Consider the following 20,301-nt stretch of genomic DNA (forward strand, 5'->3'; position numbering starts at 1 on the left):
GATTCCCGCGTGCGTGCTTGTGTGGCACATTTTTTATGATTCAGTATTACTGTCAAATGTCCATTTGAGCCGTATTACAGCCAATGAGGTCACGCAACATGACTGAGTGTCAAAAGACATCCTAACATTCCCAGAAATGTTTCCCAGAATTCCAAAGTGGAATTTCTGAATCACTTATTACAATTTCCACAATAACAAGAAGCAGCTCACTTTTTGTGGAAGCTTGTTTTTGCCAAAAAGAAACTGCAACTTTTTATCTCACAATCCAGACTTTTTAAATTGCAGTTCTGAGAAAAAAAGCCAAAATTGTAGGATTAAAAGTCAAAATTATTATTTTTATTCCATGGTGAACACAACAATACAGAATTGTGAGATGACTTTTTTCTTGCAATTCTGGTTTTATATCTTGCAATACTGAATACTTGGAATTGCACAAGATACAAACTCAGACTTTTTTTCTTACCATTCTGCACTCTTAAAAATAAAGGTGCTTTAAAAGGTCCTTCATAGCGATGCCATAGAAAAAATATGCTTGGTCCCACAAAGAACCATTCAGTGAAAGTTTCTTTAAAGAACCATCTCTTTCTTACCTTTTTTTTTTTTTGAAGAACCTTCTTTAGCCACAAAGAACCTTCTTCAGACGTTAAAGGTTCTTTATGGAACCATTTAAACAAAAAAGGTTCTTCTACAGCATCGTGAAGCACCTTTATTTTTGAGTGTGAGAGAAATTCTGAGACAGTTCTAAGAGTTTTTATTCTGTGGTTGACAAAAAAACACAAAATTATGAGATGTAAACTTGGAGTTGTAAGAACGCCAAAGTTCTGACTTCATATCTTGCAATTCTGATTTTAAATATTGCGGTTCTGAGGAAAAAATCTGAACTGTTAGATGCAAACTCAGAATTGTGCAAGAAATTCAGAGTCACAGTTCTGAGTTTATATCTCGCAAACTTTTTTTTTTTGTGCAATTCTGAGAAAAATGTAAAAATTCTAAGTTTATATTGTGCAATTTTGAGAAAAGAGTCTGAGTTGTGAAATATAAAAAAATTAATAAAATCACTATTATTTTTATGGTGGACACAAAAATACAGAAACACAGAATTCTGACTTTTTTGTCCAAATTTAGAGTTTATATTTCAGTGTTTTTGTGTTCGCCGTGAAGTAAAAATAATAGTTGTGACTGTTTATCTCACAATTCTGACTTTTTGTCATAATTGCAATTAAAAAAACCTTGAAATTTAGATTTTTTATTTATTTTTTATTTTTATGCAATTCTGAGAAAAATTTATTTAAAAAACTTTGCAATTCAGATTTTATATCTCGCAATTCTCAGAAAAAAGGTCAGAATTGTGTGATGTAAATTCAGAATTGCTGTTTTGTCACAGTTCTGAGTTTATATCTTGCTATTCTGCGTTTTTGTGCCCACTATGAAATAAAAATAATAGTTGCGCCTTTTTTTTACAATTCTGACTTTTTCTCAGAATTGCAATAAAAAAAAAAGTCGGAATTCGGAGATATAAACTTAGAATTGTGAGGAAAAATTCTAATCCTGCAATTTTGAAAAAAAGTCTGAATTCATTTTTTTATCCAGTGACAGAAACGGGCTTCCATAGTTTTTAATATTAATAATAATAATAAATATTTTTTGAGCAGCAAATCAGCATATTAGAATGATTTGCAAAGGATCACGTGACATTGAAGCCTAGAGTAATGATGCTGAAAATCCAACTTTGCATCTGTTTCTGCTGATGAGGTCATGCAACATTGTGTCGTATCATCCTAACATTCCATTCCGAGAAATGTTTCCGAAGCGGAATTGCTGAATGTCTTTTTCAGTCACTCTTTCCCAGTCTGGTCGTAGGTGCCAGACAGGTGCTGAGGTTGGCCTGCCATCTCCACGCAGAAATTCAATTACAACTCCTCCTGAAGCGCCTCCATCTGCAAACAATATGGTGCTCCTCTTTTTAATCAAGCCTTCCCCGAACGCAGCGACCGAAGGCCCGTCAAATTAAAAGTCACTTTCAGAATCGTTACTTCCGCGCAGAGTTCTAGCCAAAAATAAATAAGTGATGATGATTTGCTCGAGAAAGGGGTAAAGATGAATTTGGTTCCCCGGCAGCAAGTCGTTTGATTATTAAATCTATTCGCTTTCAAAATACTCTTCAGGGATTTTACTACATGTGTTTTTAGAGTCTACGTAGCTTTATAGATTAGAAACGCGAGTCAAATCGGTACACGAAGATGCAGTTTGCCGTGTTTATGTGGGCAGTTGTGTTTTGCTAACGCCATACGTTTTAACATCTCTTTCCATCTCAGATTTCCTCTTCCACTGGCAGCCTTTAATGAAAGATCATTCCAGCATTTTCACTTGCTCGTGTCCTCGGGCATCAACCTTTCCACCAGCAGAACGTAGCTGACACAAATAATAAAATCAAAAAGAAACAACATGCTTTAATAGATAGCAACACAAAAGTGTTTTGCAGTAATGTCACAATGTAGCAGAGCTCAACGAGACCGCGGCTAATTTCACAGACGCGAGAGAGCGCCGACTCTAAATACGTTTCCCAAGGATGATGGAAAGTAGATCCTGGGGTGAATTACAGCCGACTGGATTCAGATTCCAGTCATATTCGCTTCAAAAGACTCAATGGCCTCTAGTGCGCAGTACAAACAACCGCCGTTAAACACAAACGACTGAAACAGACGCCCGGAATCTCATCAAAATATGTCTGGCTCAAATTTCACCACAAAATAAAACACATAAACACATTAGGAAAATAAAGCCAGTTTCAGCACCGTTTGCTTTCTCAGTACAATTAAATACGCATATAGATGTATTTGCATATATGGATTTTACTTCTAGTACTTCTAGTTAGTTCTGTTAGTAATTCTCATTTCTGTAATATAATCATTTAATGTAATAAAAATATAATTTTTACTTTATTACTGTACAAAACTGCAGTTTAATGTTGTAGTTAGATTTTTATTCAAATAATATTCATTATAAACTATATTAATGACTAAAAAGGCAATAAAACGCATACTACAAATACTATAATGATGTATAAATATTTCACAAAAAAATTAAATGGCATATATATATATATATATATATATATATAGTCATTTGCCATTTGTTTATAAATGGCTTATTTTATGTACATTTTTTTTTCATAACTCCCATTTTTTAAATATATATATATATACACACACATATACATATAAACAGTGTTGTGGAAAGTTACTTTTAAAAGTAATGCATTACAATATTGAGTTACTCCCTAAAAAAGTAACTAATTATGTTACTTAGTTACATTTTATGGAAAGTAATGCGTTACTTTACTTTTGTGTTACTTTTTTAAATCTAGACAGGGTTGCTTGTTTGTTTTTATAACTTATATTTTGGCAAATGTAAAAGCCTTTTCACACCAAAAGCCTCAGGCTTTGAGAAAAGTAAATTTACGTCTGTACAGTAGACCGCAGAAGGAAAAAAATGTCAACTCCTCAGCAATAAAAAAAAGAAAAACAAATGTTAGATTATATTGAGTAATTTTTGCTTATTAGTATGGTTGACTTGGATCATCGAAGGTCGGCAGCAAAGACATTGGTTAGTAAAATGGGATTAAATGCATAAAGGATATTTGTATTATTTAACATATATTCAGAGTTGAATTTCTGAATCAGTTTTTTGTGTTTGAGATGAATTAATTCATGTTCACATTTATTCTAGAACTTTTCTCAACGTGGAGAAAGGGTAGCTTTTAATCAATAAATGGGGAAAAAAAAATACTGGAGTTACTTTTTTGTTTGGAGTTATTTGTAATGCATACACTGCATATAAAATAATAATAATAATTGTTATTAGTATTATTATTATTAAATTGAGGCACTGATATACACTACTGTTCAGGCTTGGGATCAATACATCTCTACATTTTTTTAAATGAAAAATGAAATTTTTTATTATTATTATTTAGCAAGAATGCATTAAATTGGTCAAAAGTGACAGCAAAGACATTTATACTGTTGCAAAAGATTCTATTTCAAATAAATGCTGTTCTTTTACATTTGTGTTTGTCCAAAAAATCCTGAAAATAAAAATGCATCATGGTTTTCATGAAAATATTTGGCAGCACAACTGTTTTCAACATTGATGATATTCAGAATTTTTCCTTGAGCAGCAAATCAGCATATTAGAATGATTTCTGAAGGATCATGTGACACTGAAGACTGGAGTAATGATGCTGAAAATTCCGCTTTGATCACTGGAATAAATTACATTTCACTATATATTTACATAGAAAATAGCTACTTTATATTGCAATAATATTTCACATTTTTACTGTGTTTTTGATCAAATAAACACAGCCTTGGTGAGCAGAAGAGACTTGTTTTTAAAAACATTAAAAATCTTACTGAGCCAGTAAACTTTAGGTACGTCATTAGATAATGGAGATTCAGAATGTACAGCATCTGATTGGACAAAAAGTCTGTGCAGTGCAGGATATTTTTGGTCTGTTTCCCCAGTAGAAAACTACAAATACATAATGGACTGCATAAGTTAACTCAGTCACAAGAGTACACTAGAATATAGATGACCTAACTTCTCTAAAACACATAAAAGTCAAACATTCATTCTTTTTTCTCTCGATTTTGGGGTGAAACGCATCCCGGACATGTTCCTGGCAGGTTTGGTTTGCACCCACCTCATGTTAACGCTAATCTCCGGTTTATAGCGGGATAGATGATGTATTCCCAGACAAGCGTGGGAAGGACAGAGGGAATGCATCAGCAGGATATCCCATCATCCCTGACCAGCAGCTTCTAGTTTTGGCTCTGCTTGCCGTAACGTCTCCATGGCAAAACTGCAGTGAAATTCATTCTTCAGAAACTTAATTATATCTAGATTAACAAGGGAGGTAATTAATTTCTTTAAGATGAGTATCTGAACCTGCCCTCAGGCTCAACTTTGTTGTCAAAACTGTATATTTAACCATTTTTTTGCACAAAGTTTCACTGGCAGCAACATGGAGAATCCAGATTTTATGGAAACATTCGTCTGAAGGCTTTTTTATTAGTGCAGATTTGTGCTTGTGTATATATATTTTAATTCACGCTTTTAAAAATAAAGGCTCCAAAAGCAAATTAATAATCTAAAGAATCTGTTTTCACTACACAACTTTAAAATATCAATAAAGAATCTTTGTTTTTAAGAAACTCGACGTCTCTCGACCCTCCTGTTGCATGGTTTTTCATCTTGGCATAACGTAAGACACAAATATCTTATTAAACATGATGTAGTTGACCCATCCAAACTGGCGGCCCTCCAGGCGGGATACAGAGCGCTATTGTCCGAGCTTTTCCGTAGGCCAGTTCCCGCACCGCTCTACAGGACCACAGGGAAAACCGTGGCACTAAACGGCCTTTTCCTGCGTGATGTATAGCGCTTTCAACTTCTCCTTCCTCGCAGATCCCTCTCGGGCTGCACGGAAAACCACTAAGGGCGTTTTCGACGGATGTGAGGTGTTTTTAACAGAGCTGAACCTTCAAATGAGCGCAGCCAGGAAACAAAAACGAGACTAAATCTCCCGCTTTGTGAACATGAATGAAAATATGTATACAAAACAGTTTTTTCATTCACCTAACCGGAATACATGAGTCGTGGCAGAGCGTTTGGGAAGTTTAGACACGTGACACAAACGTTAGCGCTGATGGTTTTCATTTGGTGCGATTATTCCTGAATATTGTTTATTTGATGCAGACTGCTGGTTTACGGCTGATGGATTCACATGGACGGGGTGGGTGTGGTGCAGCTGGGAGGAACAAACTCATGCACTAAAAAACAATCAAGAAAAACCCATCAGAATGAAATGAGTCATGTAAGGAAGTTATCTGTGACCTGGACTGACAGGCGTGCGTGTCGGAGCAGGTCATTGTGTGCGGAAAGACAACAAGCAGACGTTGAGACTTTACAGAGTCTCAGATCATTGACCCGCACGAACCCTCCAACCGATGTAGACCACGCGCACACGTGCCGACGAATTCTTGCGGTTACTGAAATCGCCGTCGAGTTAAAGAGCCACATGCACTATCTGTCGTCGCCGTGCGTGAAATAGTAATTGCGCTGCTGTTTGCAAAGGCCTCGCAAACATTTGCAGACTGATGCAAACAAACATGTCACACGTGAATCATGAGGTGGGTCTTTTAATATGAATTTGCCTGCTTTTAATTTAAAATGAAGTTTGTTCAGTTCTCTAAAAGCAAGATGACATGTTCTACTTCTGACTATATACATACAGAATATTGTTGTATATGATACCTATTTATATATATTTATATATTTTAAGTGTTCAAAACTGAGCTGAGATCTTCTTGGATGTTCAAGTCATGTAAACGAACAAGCAAACAAACAAATAAATGAATAAATAATCTTAAAATATACATATCTGATGCTCAATCTAGACTTGTAAATGCTTCTGACATTTAAATAAATAAACCAAGGCTTTATTTATTGTCCTGATATTATGCATCCAGTTGCAGACAAATAAATAAATTAAATTAAATTAAATTAAATTAAATTTGAAATAAAAATAAATGATGTTGCAAACTCTATTAAAAAAAAATCTTCAAAACAGTGCTAGAGTAAATAATGGTTACTCATTTAAAGATTTAATGGCTTGTTAAAAATGTTGATGATTTTGTTTTTAGATTTTCTTAGATTTTCTATTTCAAACAGTTTTCACATTTTTCTACAGAAAAATATAATGTTTCAGTGCATAACTTCATTTGAAACATGTCTAGGCTAGATTTGAACCAAACAATGACTGTTAAAACAATATCTATTTGATTAGTTAATGGCTATAACGAAAAAAAGTTTGAACAGTAAAATTTTTAATGTTTTTCAAAGTAATCTCTTCTGCTCACCAAGCCTGCATTTATTTGATCCATATTACAGCAAAAGCAGTAATATTGTGAAATATGTTTGCTATTTAAAATAACTGCTTTATATTTAAATATATATTAAAATGTAATTTATTCCTGTGATCAAAGATACATTTTCAGTATCATTACTCCAGTCTTTAGTGTCACATGATCTTTCAGAATGCTGATTTCTTGTTCAAGAAACATGTATTATTATTATTATCAATATTTAAAACAGCTGACTACTTTTTTTCGGGATTCCTTGATGAATAGAAATAGAAATTATAGAAATTAATACTTTTATTTAGCAAGGATGCTTTAAATTGATGATAAAGACATTTATAATGTTACAAAAGATTTCTATTTCAGACAGATGCTGTTCTTCTGAACTTACTATTCATCAACGAAACCTGAAAAAAATTCTACTCAGCTGTTTTCAACATAATAATAATAATAATAAATGTTTTTTGAGCAGCAAATCAGGATATTAGAATGATTTCTGAAGGATCATGTGACTGGAGTAATGATGCAAAAAAATCAGCTTTGAAATCACAGAAATAAATTACATTTTTAAAATATATTCAAACTGAATAAAGCTAATTTAAATAGTAAAAATATTTCAAAATTTTACTGGTTTTGCTGTACTTTGAATAAAAAAAAATGCAGGCTTGGTGAGCAGAAGAGACTTCATTTAAAAAACATTAATAATCTTGCTGTTCAAAAAAAAATGACAAAAAAATTACAAAAATTAGTCCATTCCAGCTAAAGTACTTTTCTAAAACAATATGCTTTATTACAGTTCAAATGAGAGACAGGGGTCAAATACAGACTCAAACAGAGTGTCTCAATAGAGTGTCTCTTGTGACCGGGTCCCTCCACCAGCCCTTCAGAAGGGCTACGAAAACCAAACGGCTCGCCAAGCAGACGTCAAAGAGCACACACACAGAGAGAGAGAGACAACACACCCGTGGCCTTCCTGTTTGTCTGGCTGAAAGATCTGCCCGCGTTTACTCAGGCTGGGAAAGATGGGAGGAGAAGAAAAAGACGAGCGAAAGCAGGCGAAGACACAGAAAGGCTGGATGGAAGGAAAGGCTGCTCACTCCAAGTTGGGATTGATTTACTTCATTAACCAAGATTACAAGTTTAACTTACAAACCAGAGGTCAAAAATTCTCATTAACAAGAGGACCGTGGAGAACCGCGGGGCTTGGAGACCATTCTTATTACTGACTACACATTTCAATCTGTCTTTGATGTTCATGTCTGCTTTTCTCTCTTTCTACCATCCAATTTTTTGGCAGGGAGGTTGATTTTAATTGTAGCTATAGAACAAGAGCAGAGTTTGCCTGTAAGCCTGCCTGCACATCTGTAGCGAGAGCATTTTTAGTGATACTGGGCGCAGTCCATCGCCCCGGGCGCATTTTAATGGTTCCACCCCCCCTTTCATTCCCGGCTCGGATTGTTTTCCACGTGATTCCTGTTAATTTAGCTGGAGGAAAGGGCATCAGTTTTCCTTGTGCTTTTCCCCTCTCTTTCTCTCTCTCCCTCGCTCGCAGTCTTTCCCTACTTATGCCTTTTTTCTCATCCACAACCTTAAAAGAAAAAGGTGACACATTTTAAATAAAAAACCCCATTCGATCTCCCTGTTTTGCTGATCCTTTACTGCAATTTACTACACAGGAATAATTAGTGGGATTTGTTAAGTCAAGCATCACTATTACTCATATGCTGTTTCAAACAGAGAATTAGTCATAAATGACCCCAGCCTGGAAACCACCCTGGAAAACACCTAGCAACCACCCTGAAAACCCTAGAAACACCCTGGCAACCACCCAAATACTTGGTCATGCCCAAGCAACCACCCAAAATACCCTAGAAACATCATGCCAACCACCTAAACATCTACCAACCACCCTGAATACCCTAAAATCGCACTGGCAACCACTCAAACACCTATTAATATCCCAACAACCACCCAGAATACCCTAGAAACACACTGGCAACCACCCAAACACCCAGCAATGCCCTAGCGACCACCTAGAATACCTTAGAAACATTAAAGCAACCACCTGAACACCCAGCAACACCCTAGCGACCACCCAGAAAGCCCTAGAAACACCCTGGCAATGACCCAAACACCTAATAATGTCCTATCGACCAACCAGAATATCCTAGAAACACCCTGGCAACCACCCAAACAACCAGCAACACCCTAGCAACCATCCAGAATGCCCTAGAAAAACCCTGGCAACCACCCAAACCCATAGCAATATCCTACGACCACCTACAATACCCTAGAAACATCCTGAAAATTACACAAACATCTAGCAACGTCCTAGCAAACACCCAGAATACCTTAGAAATACCCTGGCAACCAGCCAAACACCTAGTAATGCCTTAGCGACCACCCAGAATACTCTAGAAACACAATGACAACAACCCAATCATCCGAACAATGCACTAGCAACCTCCCAGAATACCCTAGAAACACCTTGGCAACCATGCAAACACCCAGCAACACCTTAGCAACCATCCAGAATGCCCTAGAAACACCCAGACAACCACCCAAACACCTAATAATCTTCTAGCGACCACCCAGAATACCCTAGAAACACACTGGCAACCACCTAAACACCTAGCACTCAGCAAGACCATAGCGACCATCCAGAATGCACTAAAAAAACCCTGGCAACCACCCAAACCCATAGCAATGTCCTGCGACTACCTAGAATACCTTAGAAACATCCTGGAAATCAAATAAAACACCTAGTAACGCCCTAGCAACCACCCAGCATACCTTAGAAACATCCTGGCAACCATCTAAACACATAACAATGTACTATGACCACCCAGAATACTCTAGAAACACCATGACAACGACCCAAACATCCAAGCAATGCCCTACCAACCACCCAGTATACTCTAAAACCCACTGGAAACCACCTAAACACCTAGCAACACCATAGTGACCACCCAGGATATGCTAGAAACATTCTTGCAACCACGCAAACACCCAAGAGACCATCCAGAATGCCCTAGAAAAACCCTGACAACCACCCAAACCCATAGCAATGTTTTACAACCACCTAGAATACCCTAGAAACAACCTGACAATCACACAAACACCTAGTAACGCCCTAGCAACCACCCAGAATACCATAGAAACACCCTGGCAACCACCCAAACCCATAGCAATGTCCTACGACCATCTAGAATACCCTAGAAACATCCTGGAAATCACACAAACACCTAGTAATGCCCTAGCAACAACCAGAATACATTAGCAACAGCATGACAACGACCCAAAAATCCAAGCAGCGCCCTAGCAACCACCCAGAGTACCCTAGAAACACCCTAGCAACCAGCCAAACTCCTAGCAACAGCCTAACGACCACCCAGAATTCCTGAGAAATGCCCTGGCAACCACTCAAACACCTGGAAATGCCTAAGCGAACCCCCCGAACACCCTAGAAAAATGTGCTAACTGAATAAATATAAATATATTAATATTGCCATTAAATATTTTACTGTAATCAACTGCAAAACCACACTCGGATCCATAGTGGCATTACGAGACAGGTCAAAGTGAAACACATGTTGAACTGTTACATAGCGTCAAGGAAATAACATCACCTGCCTGTCATATTATTAGTGGCTCATTTCCTGCACCTGTGAATTTAACCACACTCACTCACTCACTCACTCAAACTCATTTACACGTTCTTTTTTCTCTTTCTCGCTTCGTTTCGCGTCCCACACAGCGTCTTTGTGCTGAACTTCAAAGCTTGTGTGTGCGCTGAGAGCGAAAGGAAAGAGTTTGTTACTGTGGCTCCTGCCTGTGCAATGACCCCGAGCGAGGGCCAGTTAGGGGCCCCTGTCTCCCTCTCTCTAATCTATCCCTCGGAGCGCTGTAAGGCCTCTTTGTTTGCGCTCTCCGGCTCAGGATGGAGACAGACTTTACGCTCAACATGGGCTATCAGGTTCAGCCCCACGGCGATCTGCTGCCTGGCCAGACGAGAGGAGAGGAGAGGAGAGGAGAGGAGAGGAGGGGTGAAGGAGGAGGAAGAAACACCCACAGCCGCCCCGCCATCAGCGCTACCTGATTTCAGTCACACACACGCTCTGACGGGGCGTTTCAGGGTAACCCATAGGACAGAAACATCACAAATGAGATCTCTGTAAAGGAGTAGTTCACCCAAAAAGGAAGAAATCCTCATGTCGATCCAAAACCGTACGACTTACTTTCTTCTACGAAACATAAAAGGGAAGTTATGAGGAATATTATAGTGATGAGGGGCTGACAAACTTCAAAAAGGGACAAAAACTACCATTAAACTATCATCGAACTATCATGACCCTAGTATTCTCACACGTCGCATTGTTTCACAAAAGATCTCAACAATGTTCTCACATTTGTCAAGTCTGCAATCAACAGTCAAAAATGTATTAATCATAAAATTCTCCCATATTACATGCACATAATATAATGTATTTTTGAGTAAGATAAAATTTATCTAATGATCTAATATACTCCGAAAAACCTATTAAGAAAGCTTTAATTGAACTTTGATGAAAGATTAAGATGACAAACATATTTTCGTCATATTCTATTATTCTCAATTTCTAATCAGATTCTCCCAAGATTGAATCTACTTTATAATCTCTATAGAGTACTCTATAATAAACTCTATAACTCTATAAAAGTTTATAGTAATTTCTTAAATTATTTTTTAAAATTAGTAGTAACATTTGTATTTTTTCTGATTATATTTCATTTTAATTAGGTTTTAATTAAATTACTTTTTGTAGTAATTTAGTATTTTATTATTTTAAATTACCTTTTTAATTTTTATTATTTTATTTTAATTAGATTACTTTTTAGAAATTTTGTATTTTTATTAATATTTTAAATTAGCAAATTTTAAATTGTAAAACTAGTTTTTAATTTTTATTTTTTTCTGTTTATATTTGATTTTAGTTAGACATTAATTATTTTAATTAAATTACTTCTTTAGTAATTTGGTATTTTATTAATATTTTAAATTAGCTTGTAAAATTAGTTTTTCATTTTTATTATTTTATTTTAATTAAATGACTTTTTAGTATTTTTATTAATATTTTAAATTAGCTTGTAAAATTAGTTTTTAATTTAAATATTTTTCTGTTTATATTTAATTTTAATTACATATTAATTAAACTCAGTTCAGTTTTTTTTCAATGTATTTTGCTTGCGTAATATTTTAAATTAGTTTTTAATTTTTATATTTTTCTGACATATTAAATAATTTTAATTAAATTACGTTTTTAGTCATTTTATTGTGCTTTCTCAGTTTTATTAGTTTTAATAATTAATTCATTTTATAATATACATTTTTTGTTTTATTTCATGAAAATGAGAAATGTTTCCTCAGCAATGTTTCCTCTTCTTCCATGTCATTATAAAATAAATGCAATTTCTTTTATATTTTATTTCAGTTGAGGTTCATTTTATTTTAAGCCAATTTTTTTATTTTTTTTTCCAGCTTAAGTATTAGTTAACTATAATAATCCTGCAGCTCTTTCAGCATCTCTCTCATTACTCCCTCTCAGTCTGGTGGCCGTTTCCGGACACTGAGAGGCTTTTGTTTGGGATTAACGTGGCAGAACAGAGTCCGGATACTCCGACAATCAGAGTACCGCGAATGAAGCGGTGCAGCTCACCCTGAGCCCGCGCCCCACGGCACATTCGCGCGCAGATGAAATCTCTGCCGAGCCCCAGAGTGAAACTCAGAAAAGGCCGGAATACGGCGGCGCTGCCGTAGCCCGCAGCCACTCCGTGACCCCCTTAGAAAAGTCACATTCACTTTGCTCTGGAGAAAGCAGAGAAAACGCCCCAGGGCGGCACGCAGCCCCAGCCGAAATGAAGAAATGAGGGGAGGTGAAAATAAAGTGAAAATAAGTTAACATTCTTTCCTCTGTCTATCCTGCCTTTCTCTACTCATGAAAATGAGAGGTGGTCAGATGGGCGGCGTTACTTCAGAAAAACACCCTACAATTAAACACAGAAAACACAAAACAGCCAAGACCCTTAGCCATGACACTGCTATCAGATGGTTCTTAGATATTCAATAACTTTTTTTTTTCAATTTAGCAAAGATGCATTAAATTAATCCAAAGTAACTGTAAAGACAGTAGCAATGTAACAAAAGATTTCGGTTTCAAATAAATGCTGTTCTTTTGAATTCTGAAAAATAAAATGTATCACCTTTCCTCAAAAATACTGGCCAGCGCAACTGTTTTTAACATTGATAATAATCATAAATGTTTCTTGAGCAGCAAATCAGAATATTAGAATGATTTCAGAAGGATCATGTGACACTGAAAACTAGAGTAATGATATTGACAATTCAGCTTTGATCACAGAAATAAATTACATTTTAACAAATATTCACATAGAAAACAGCTATTTGAAATTATAATAATATTTCACATTTTTACTGCATTTTTGATCAAATAAATGCAGCAAATCAGCATATTAGAATGATTTCTGAAGGATCATGTGACACTAAAGACTGGAGTAACGATGCTGAAAATTCAGCTTTGATCACAGACATAAATTACATTTTACTATATATTGACATAGAAAACTGTTCTTTGAAATTGTAATAATATTTCACTGTTTAACTGCCTTTTTTGACCAAGTAAGTGCAGCCTTGGTGAGCAGAAGTGTTTTTAATTTGACATTAAACACTTTGTCTGTTCATCATTTGCAAAAGCGCCAAATAAAGTCAATTTTAATGCTGCAAACCAATAAAAAACCAATACAAGCAGGGTAAAAACTACTCCTAAGCGCAGTATCTGTGTGTGTGTACATATACATTTCATGCGTCTTGTTGACATCAGGACGGTTACGATAAAGCGAAAGAGGTCAGGATGGTGTTCACGATGCAGAAGTAACGCATTTATTTAGTTAGGCTGCCTCCGCTGAGGTTGTGTTCACTGCAGGAATTGAGCAAACACACACACACGTCAACGTTTTTTAAAATGACCGGCTGACATTCACAAAGTGTTTTTTTCCGGTTTATGGTATTCAAACATTAGTCGGAATCCGTGAGGGAATATGAACAGGCCCTCTGATGGCAAGCGCAAAGCTAAACATTGACCAGATGCAGCTAAACCCAATGACTTCATGTACAACACCATGTTGAGGAAATATAATAGTGGCGTTTCTGCATGTCTCCAGTGCGCGCGGCGTAATCCTGCGTAATGCGGAGCAGAGCTGGTAGCCATATGTGTAGCGGCACTGCGATCCGCATCCGAACAACACTGCTAATGCGCTCACGGACGACAGACGTGCACCGCGTCCCGTTCACTGCTGTGGGAAACTGGACAAACACTGCAGGGAAAAATTCTCTGACGTTTATTTTTTGCTTTGATAAAAGACTAATACTTACAATGAAACAAATAAACATTAATCCCCAAGAGCATGACGCAAAATAACAAACACTGTATTATAATCAGTATAATATCCATCAATACATATGTGACCCTGGACCACAAAACCAGTCTTAAAGGAGAAGTCCACTTCCAGAACAACAATTCACAAATAATTTACTCACTCTTTTGTCATCCAAGATGTTCATGTCTTTCTGTCTTTAGTCGTGAAGAAATTATGGTTTTTGAGGAAAACATTTCAGGATTTTCAAGACTTAATTGGTGCCCTAATTTTGAACTTCCAAAATGTAGTTTAAATGCACCTTCTCTAAACTATCCCAGCCGAGGAAGAAGGGTCTTATCTGGCTAAACAATCTGTCATTTTTTTCGATTTTTTTTTTTTTGTACTTTTTAAGCACAAAAGCTTGTGTAGCACAGGCTCTGGGATGCCCGTTCATGACGCTACGTACTACTGAATCACGTCGAAAGGTCACACGGAACGCAGGCGGAACTACAGACCCAGTGTTTACAAAGTGAACGCGCAAAGACTAAGAAAGTGCAAGTAAGTTAAATGATGTTTAGTAACAAAAAGGTACAACGATGTCCTCCTCTCAAGTTGTAGGAGAAAATAAGATGGAGTTTTTTCGCCATACTCAGTACACCGACGATGAACTTAGACGTGATTCGTAGTAGTGATGGGAAGTTCGGATCATTTTACCGACTCGGACCTCGGAGTCTCGTACAGCAAAATGAACGAATCTTTTTGAGTCATTTTGTTCATTTTAGCAAAATATAATTAAAATGTTACGTGTTACTTCCCTAACACATCTACTGCTTACACAAACGTTGATCACAACACAAACAAGACAAAACTATAATTCTATAAGAAACAGAAAAGATTCATTAATTGTTTGAGTCTTTAGTCTATGATTAGCGAAATTTTGTCTATGACTCGAAACAGGTGAACTAATTCCAGTACAGAACCTAATAGGATGTTGCGCATGTGCAACTGAACGAATCGCTCTCCGAGACATGCCATATTACAAAAAAGGATGTCAGCACTTATAAAATCAATTATTTTAGGTGTCATATTAGTCATAAATTCAAAATATAGTCAGAACTGCAAAATATAAACTCACAATTCTGATAAATAAAGTCGCAACTGCATGATATAAACTCACAATTGCGAGTTATGAACTCAGAATTCCGAGACAAACTCGCTGAAACAGGCTTCCATAAGAAACTTATACAGATTTCAAACAACTCAAGGGAACTTAGCATCCGATGACCCCTTTAATGGTGTTAAAACTAATAAAAAAAATATCCAAAAGTCACTTTCAGCTATTTCAAAACGAATACCAGAACACAGTATTTACTCTGAAATAACTGATTTCATTTGTTTTGTTTTGTTTTTTGGCTCCATCAGAGACAACAATGTCAACCAAGCTAATTTTAGTCAAGTAGATTCATAATGAATAATGTGAGAATTAAAATATTGTAAAAATCTAGTGATCAATGTTTTTCAAACAGTAAATGAATCACTGAAGAGTTCTGAATCAACTCATCTATTTAAAATGATTCACTCAAATGAATCAAACTTACTGATTCTCTCACAAAACAACAAAAGACAGTTGCCGAAAATAGTCCAGCAACATGTCTCTATGTTTGGGCAATGACAAAAAGTAAGCACAATAATCACTTTGTTGCTTAAATTTATATAGACAGTAAAATCCTGAATATATTATGAATATCATATATATCAACCAGCCCTTAATATCCAAAGTTTAAAATATGGGATCAAATCAAATATTACAATTTCATCTCTCAGCTTACAACCGATCGCACTCATGTAATATGGTTTGGTGTAGAAAGGTTCGTACCTCAGTGCCTGTCGTTGTAGCTCCTGGCGAGTCTACTTTGCGTTTTTTCCGAGGGCCGATGGCGGCGAGTGCCGTCAGGTTGGCGTCTCGTTGTCTCATTTGGGCGAGTTCCTGCTGCTGCATCTGAAAACAGAAAAAATGTCATATTACAAACCAGGACATGAGAGAAACTGCATCCAAAAATAATGAATTTGAAAGCTAATAACACACACTCTGATATCAGAAAATATCAGAAAAATGGATATTGTTGATAATCCTGTCCAGCTAGAGAAAACTCACAGTAAAGCGTAAAAACATCCATGCCGCAAAGACTGATGGGTAGTAAAAGGGGAAGTTCACTTCCCAAACAAAAATTTACAGATAATTTACTCACCCCCTTGTCATCAAGAAATTATGTTTTTCTGAGAAAAACATTTCAGGATTTTTCTTCATATAATGGATTTCTATGGTGCCCTGAGTTTGAACTTCAAAAATGTAGTTTAAATGCACCTTCAAAGGTTCTAAATGATCCCAGCGAAACGATCAGTTATTTTCTATAAAAATTGACAATTTATATACTTTTTAACCTCAAATGCTCATCTTGTCTAGCTCTGTGTGAACTCCGGGCAGTTAGGGTATGTCGAAAAACTCCCATCTCATTTTCTTCTCCAACTTCAAAATCGAGCCCTTTGAAGCTGCTTTCAAACAGCATTTTGGAAGTTCAAACTCACGGGCACCATAGAAGTTCACTATATGGAGAGAAATCCTAAAATGTTTTCCTCAAAAAAACATTTTTATGACTGAAGAAAGAAAGACAAAGGGGTGAGTAAATTATCTGTAAATTTTGTTCTGGAAGTGAACTAATCCTTTAAGGCTCACTGTGAGCTGCACAAAGCGTCATGAGCACCGTTTTGAACCATAAAATTACACCAGTGTCTCATGGACCTACAAACACACAAGAAAACCCCAAGGCTACATCAAAATCAAGTCAATCCACTTGCCATCTGTTTTATTACCACCCCCAGGCAGGCTTTTCTAGAAAAGAGAAATAAACAAAATCTCCAAAACTAATTACCAAGCTTGCATGTCTATAATCAAATACAAATCAACAATAAAACTGACAAAGATTTTATCATAAATTGTCCTTCTTGAGCTAAAAATCACACAAACACACACACGCAAAATATATATTTTTAGTATGGTTCAGCTAATGTGCATTTTAGAGCGTTAAGATCATGTGATGCCTAAGGTGATTGGCTCTTTTAATTTAAAGGCGGGGCTTTCTGTCCTACAACCACCATAATAAGAGCTGCAATTTCTCCCATTAATTTTAGGCCTGCCTCCACCTTCCTCATATTACTCAAAAGTTTGGGTTCATTAAGCAGCACTGTTTTCAACACTGATTATAAAATGAAATGTTTCTTGAGCAGCAAATCAGCATATTAGAATGATTTCTGAAGGATCATGTGACACTAAAGACTGGAGTAATGATGCTGAAAATTCAGATTTGATCACAGAAATAAAATACTTTTTTAAAACATATCCACATAGAAAACAGCTATTTTAAATCATAATAATATTTATGATTTTTACAGTATTTTTGATCAAATAAATGCATGGCGAGCAGAGAAAAATTTTTTTTTTTTTTTTTTTTTTTAATTAACCAAATTATTAAATAGTGTAATTCTACAGTATGTATACATAATTTTTCATATGTATGCATGAAATACCTAAATGACCTACTGTATAATATTTGCCAAATGTGATGTGTATGTGATTGAATGTCACTATTCTATCCCACAGTGCATTGCAGTCAACCTGAAAAATAAAAACCTGTGAAAAATGAACCAGAAGCAGCATTAGCAGTCTCAATCTTGAGATAACTTCATATCGTGACAAGGTTAAGTGACGAAATTGTAAATTCTGAGTATATTTTAGATTGAATTAACTTTATTTATGTGACCCTAGACCACAAAACCAGTCTTAAGTAGCATGGGTATATTTGTAGCAATAGCCAAAAATACATTGGATGGGTCAAAATGATCAATTTTGTATTTATGACAAAAATCATTAGGATATTAAGTAAAAATCATGTTCCATGAAGATATTTTGTAAAGTTCCTACCGTAAATATATTAAAACGTAATTTTTGATTAGTAATATGCATTGCTAAGAACTTCATTTGGACAACTTTACAACAAAAATACAGATTTTTTGCAGCATTTTATCAATCAGCTGCACATGTCAATTAAACTATTATTCCATTCCAAACCAAGCAACTGTCTCAGCTGTGGCATGATGTCACAGGAAGTGACATCATCATATGCAAAAAACCAAATAGCCAGAATCAAATCAACACATCCATAAGTGTCCTTTACCTCAAAATCCTTCAAAATGTAGTTAGTGTGTTTAGAGATATTTAGGTGTGAATACAAAAGTGTGTGTGTGTGTGTGTGTGTGTGTGTGGTCGGCTCACACGCTCTGATGTGATTTTTCACTTTGTGAAGTGTAAGAGGGCCCAGTGGCGCCTCAGGTAATGTCACGGTTTCCTGCGGGGCAGCCTCGCTCACAGACCCTTTCTGAGGACGTGTTGGAGCCTGAGGCCAGCACACACACACACACGAACGTACAGAGACATACACACAGTCATACACAGCCACATATGGCCTCACACACACACACGGCCGTCACAGTCTGTCTGCAGTGAGGGAGCGAACCGCCCTGTGCCCGCTGGTGTTAGAGAGAGACTGTGTGTGTGTTGCTAAACTGAATGAGGGCAATCAATGCAATCTTTCATGCAGTCAGTTCTCTGTGTGTGTGTGTGTGTGTAAGATCAGAGAGAACTGTGATGTTGCCCTCAAAATGGCGTGTTATAAAGATTGCTTTGGTTTTCAACAGCCAGTGCAAATTGTGTCTGTAGACAGTGAGTCTGTGGTGTCAGATGGCCGATAGGATGCTGCCCTTCACAAGTGAGACAAACGCAAAGAAAAGCACAAGCATGTACGTCTGTGGTGGTGTGATGAAGACATGCTCGTCTTTACCTGCAGCAACACCTTGAAAAATACCTTTAGGTATCAGTTTAGTGGATGAGTGTCTACTGAAACCATAAAACTGACACTTGAGATTACCAAGGTCTTCTTCACAAAAAAAAAAAAAAAAAACACCTCAGTTTTATTTCCGTTCAGTCTTACTGTTGTCTAGAAGATGTATTTAGAGGGACAAATCAAACACATAGTATGGCCTTATTTCTTCCATAAAACAGAAAATGAGACATTTAGCAAAATGTTCATGCTGCTCTTTTCCATACAATGTAAGGTGTTTAGAGGCTGATGCACTCCATAAACGTCAATAAGATTCCAAAAAAAAAAAATAATTTTTAAACAGAAAGTTCCTCACAACAAGCTATCATAATGCTTCAAAAGACTTGGAAGGATGCAAAGACGCTAATTTTTCAAAGGTGAAAAAACAAAGATGCAAATAATAATAATAATAATAATAATAATACATGCTTGATTATTTACATAATTTAATAAAAATAAATAATTTAATAAAAATACTAATCATTATGATAATAAAAATAATAATAAGTATTATTATTAATATTTGAAAATTAGAAATCAAGTGTTCATATTATTATTATTATTATTATTTTATCATTTAAAATATTTTTTCTTTTTAATTTAAATATAAAAATTAAATCAATAAATACCATTGTAGTGACACCATTGTACTGTAAAATGTTCATGTTATTATTATTATTAATAATAATAAATGTAATTATTGTTATTAATACAATAATATACAATATATATTACAATAATATAATAATAATATAATAATACAATTGAATCATAATAATAATAATAATAATACTATTGTACTGTCAATCAAGTTTTTAATAGTTATTATTATTGCTGTTATTACATATTATTTTTATTTTATTAAATTATAAACAAATCAATGATGTATTACTATAGCAATAACACTATTTTCCATAAAATAATGAAGATTTAAATGATAATAATAATAATAATACAAAATACATTTTATTTTTTAACATTATAACATTTTTATTTTAGTAAATTATTAAAAATACAAGAAAGAACGAACC

At 35.5% G+C, this 20,301-nt stretch overlaps 1 protein-coding gene across 1 annotated transcript in view; it reads right to left on the reverse strand.

The window, feature by feature from the left end:
- Nucleotides 1–20,301, reverse strand: part of LOC127181019 (transcription initiation factor TFIID subunit 4) — a 113,737-nt gene that overhangs the window by 27,609 nt on the left and 65,827 nt on the right. The window contains exon 14 of the mRNA XM_051135488.1: nucleotides 16,213–16,335. Coding sequence (XP_050991445.1) covers nucleotides 16,213–16,335 — 123 coding nt within the window. The remainder of the gene's footprint in view (nucleotides 1–16,212; nucleotides 16,336–20,301) is intronic.

This window comes from Labeo rohita, chromosome 18 (assembly GCF_022985175.1).
Source record: "Labeo rohita strain BAU-BD-2019 chromosome 18, IGBB_LRoh.1.0, whole genome shotgun sequence".
In the NCBI taxonomy this organism is placed as follows: Eukaryota; Metazoa; Chordata; class Actinopteri; order Cypriniformes; family Cyprinidae; genus Labeo; species Labeo rohita.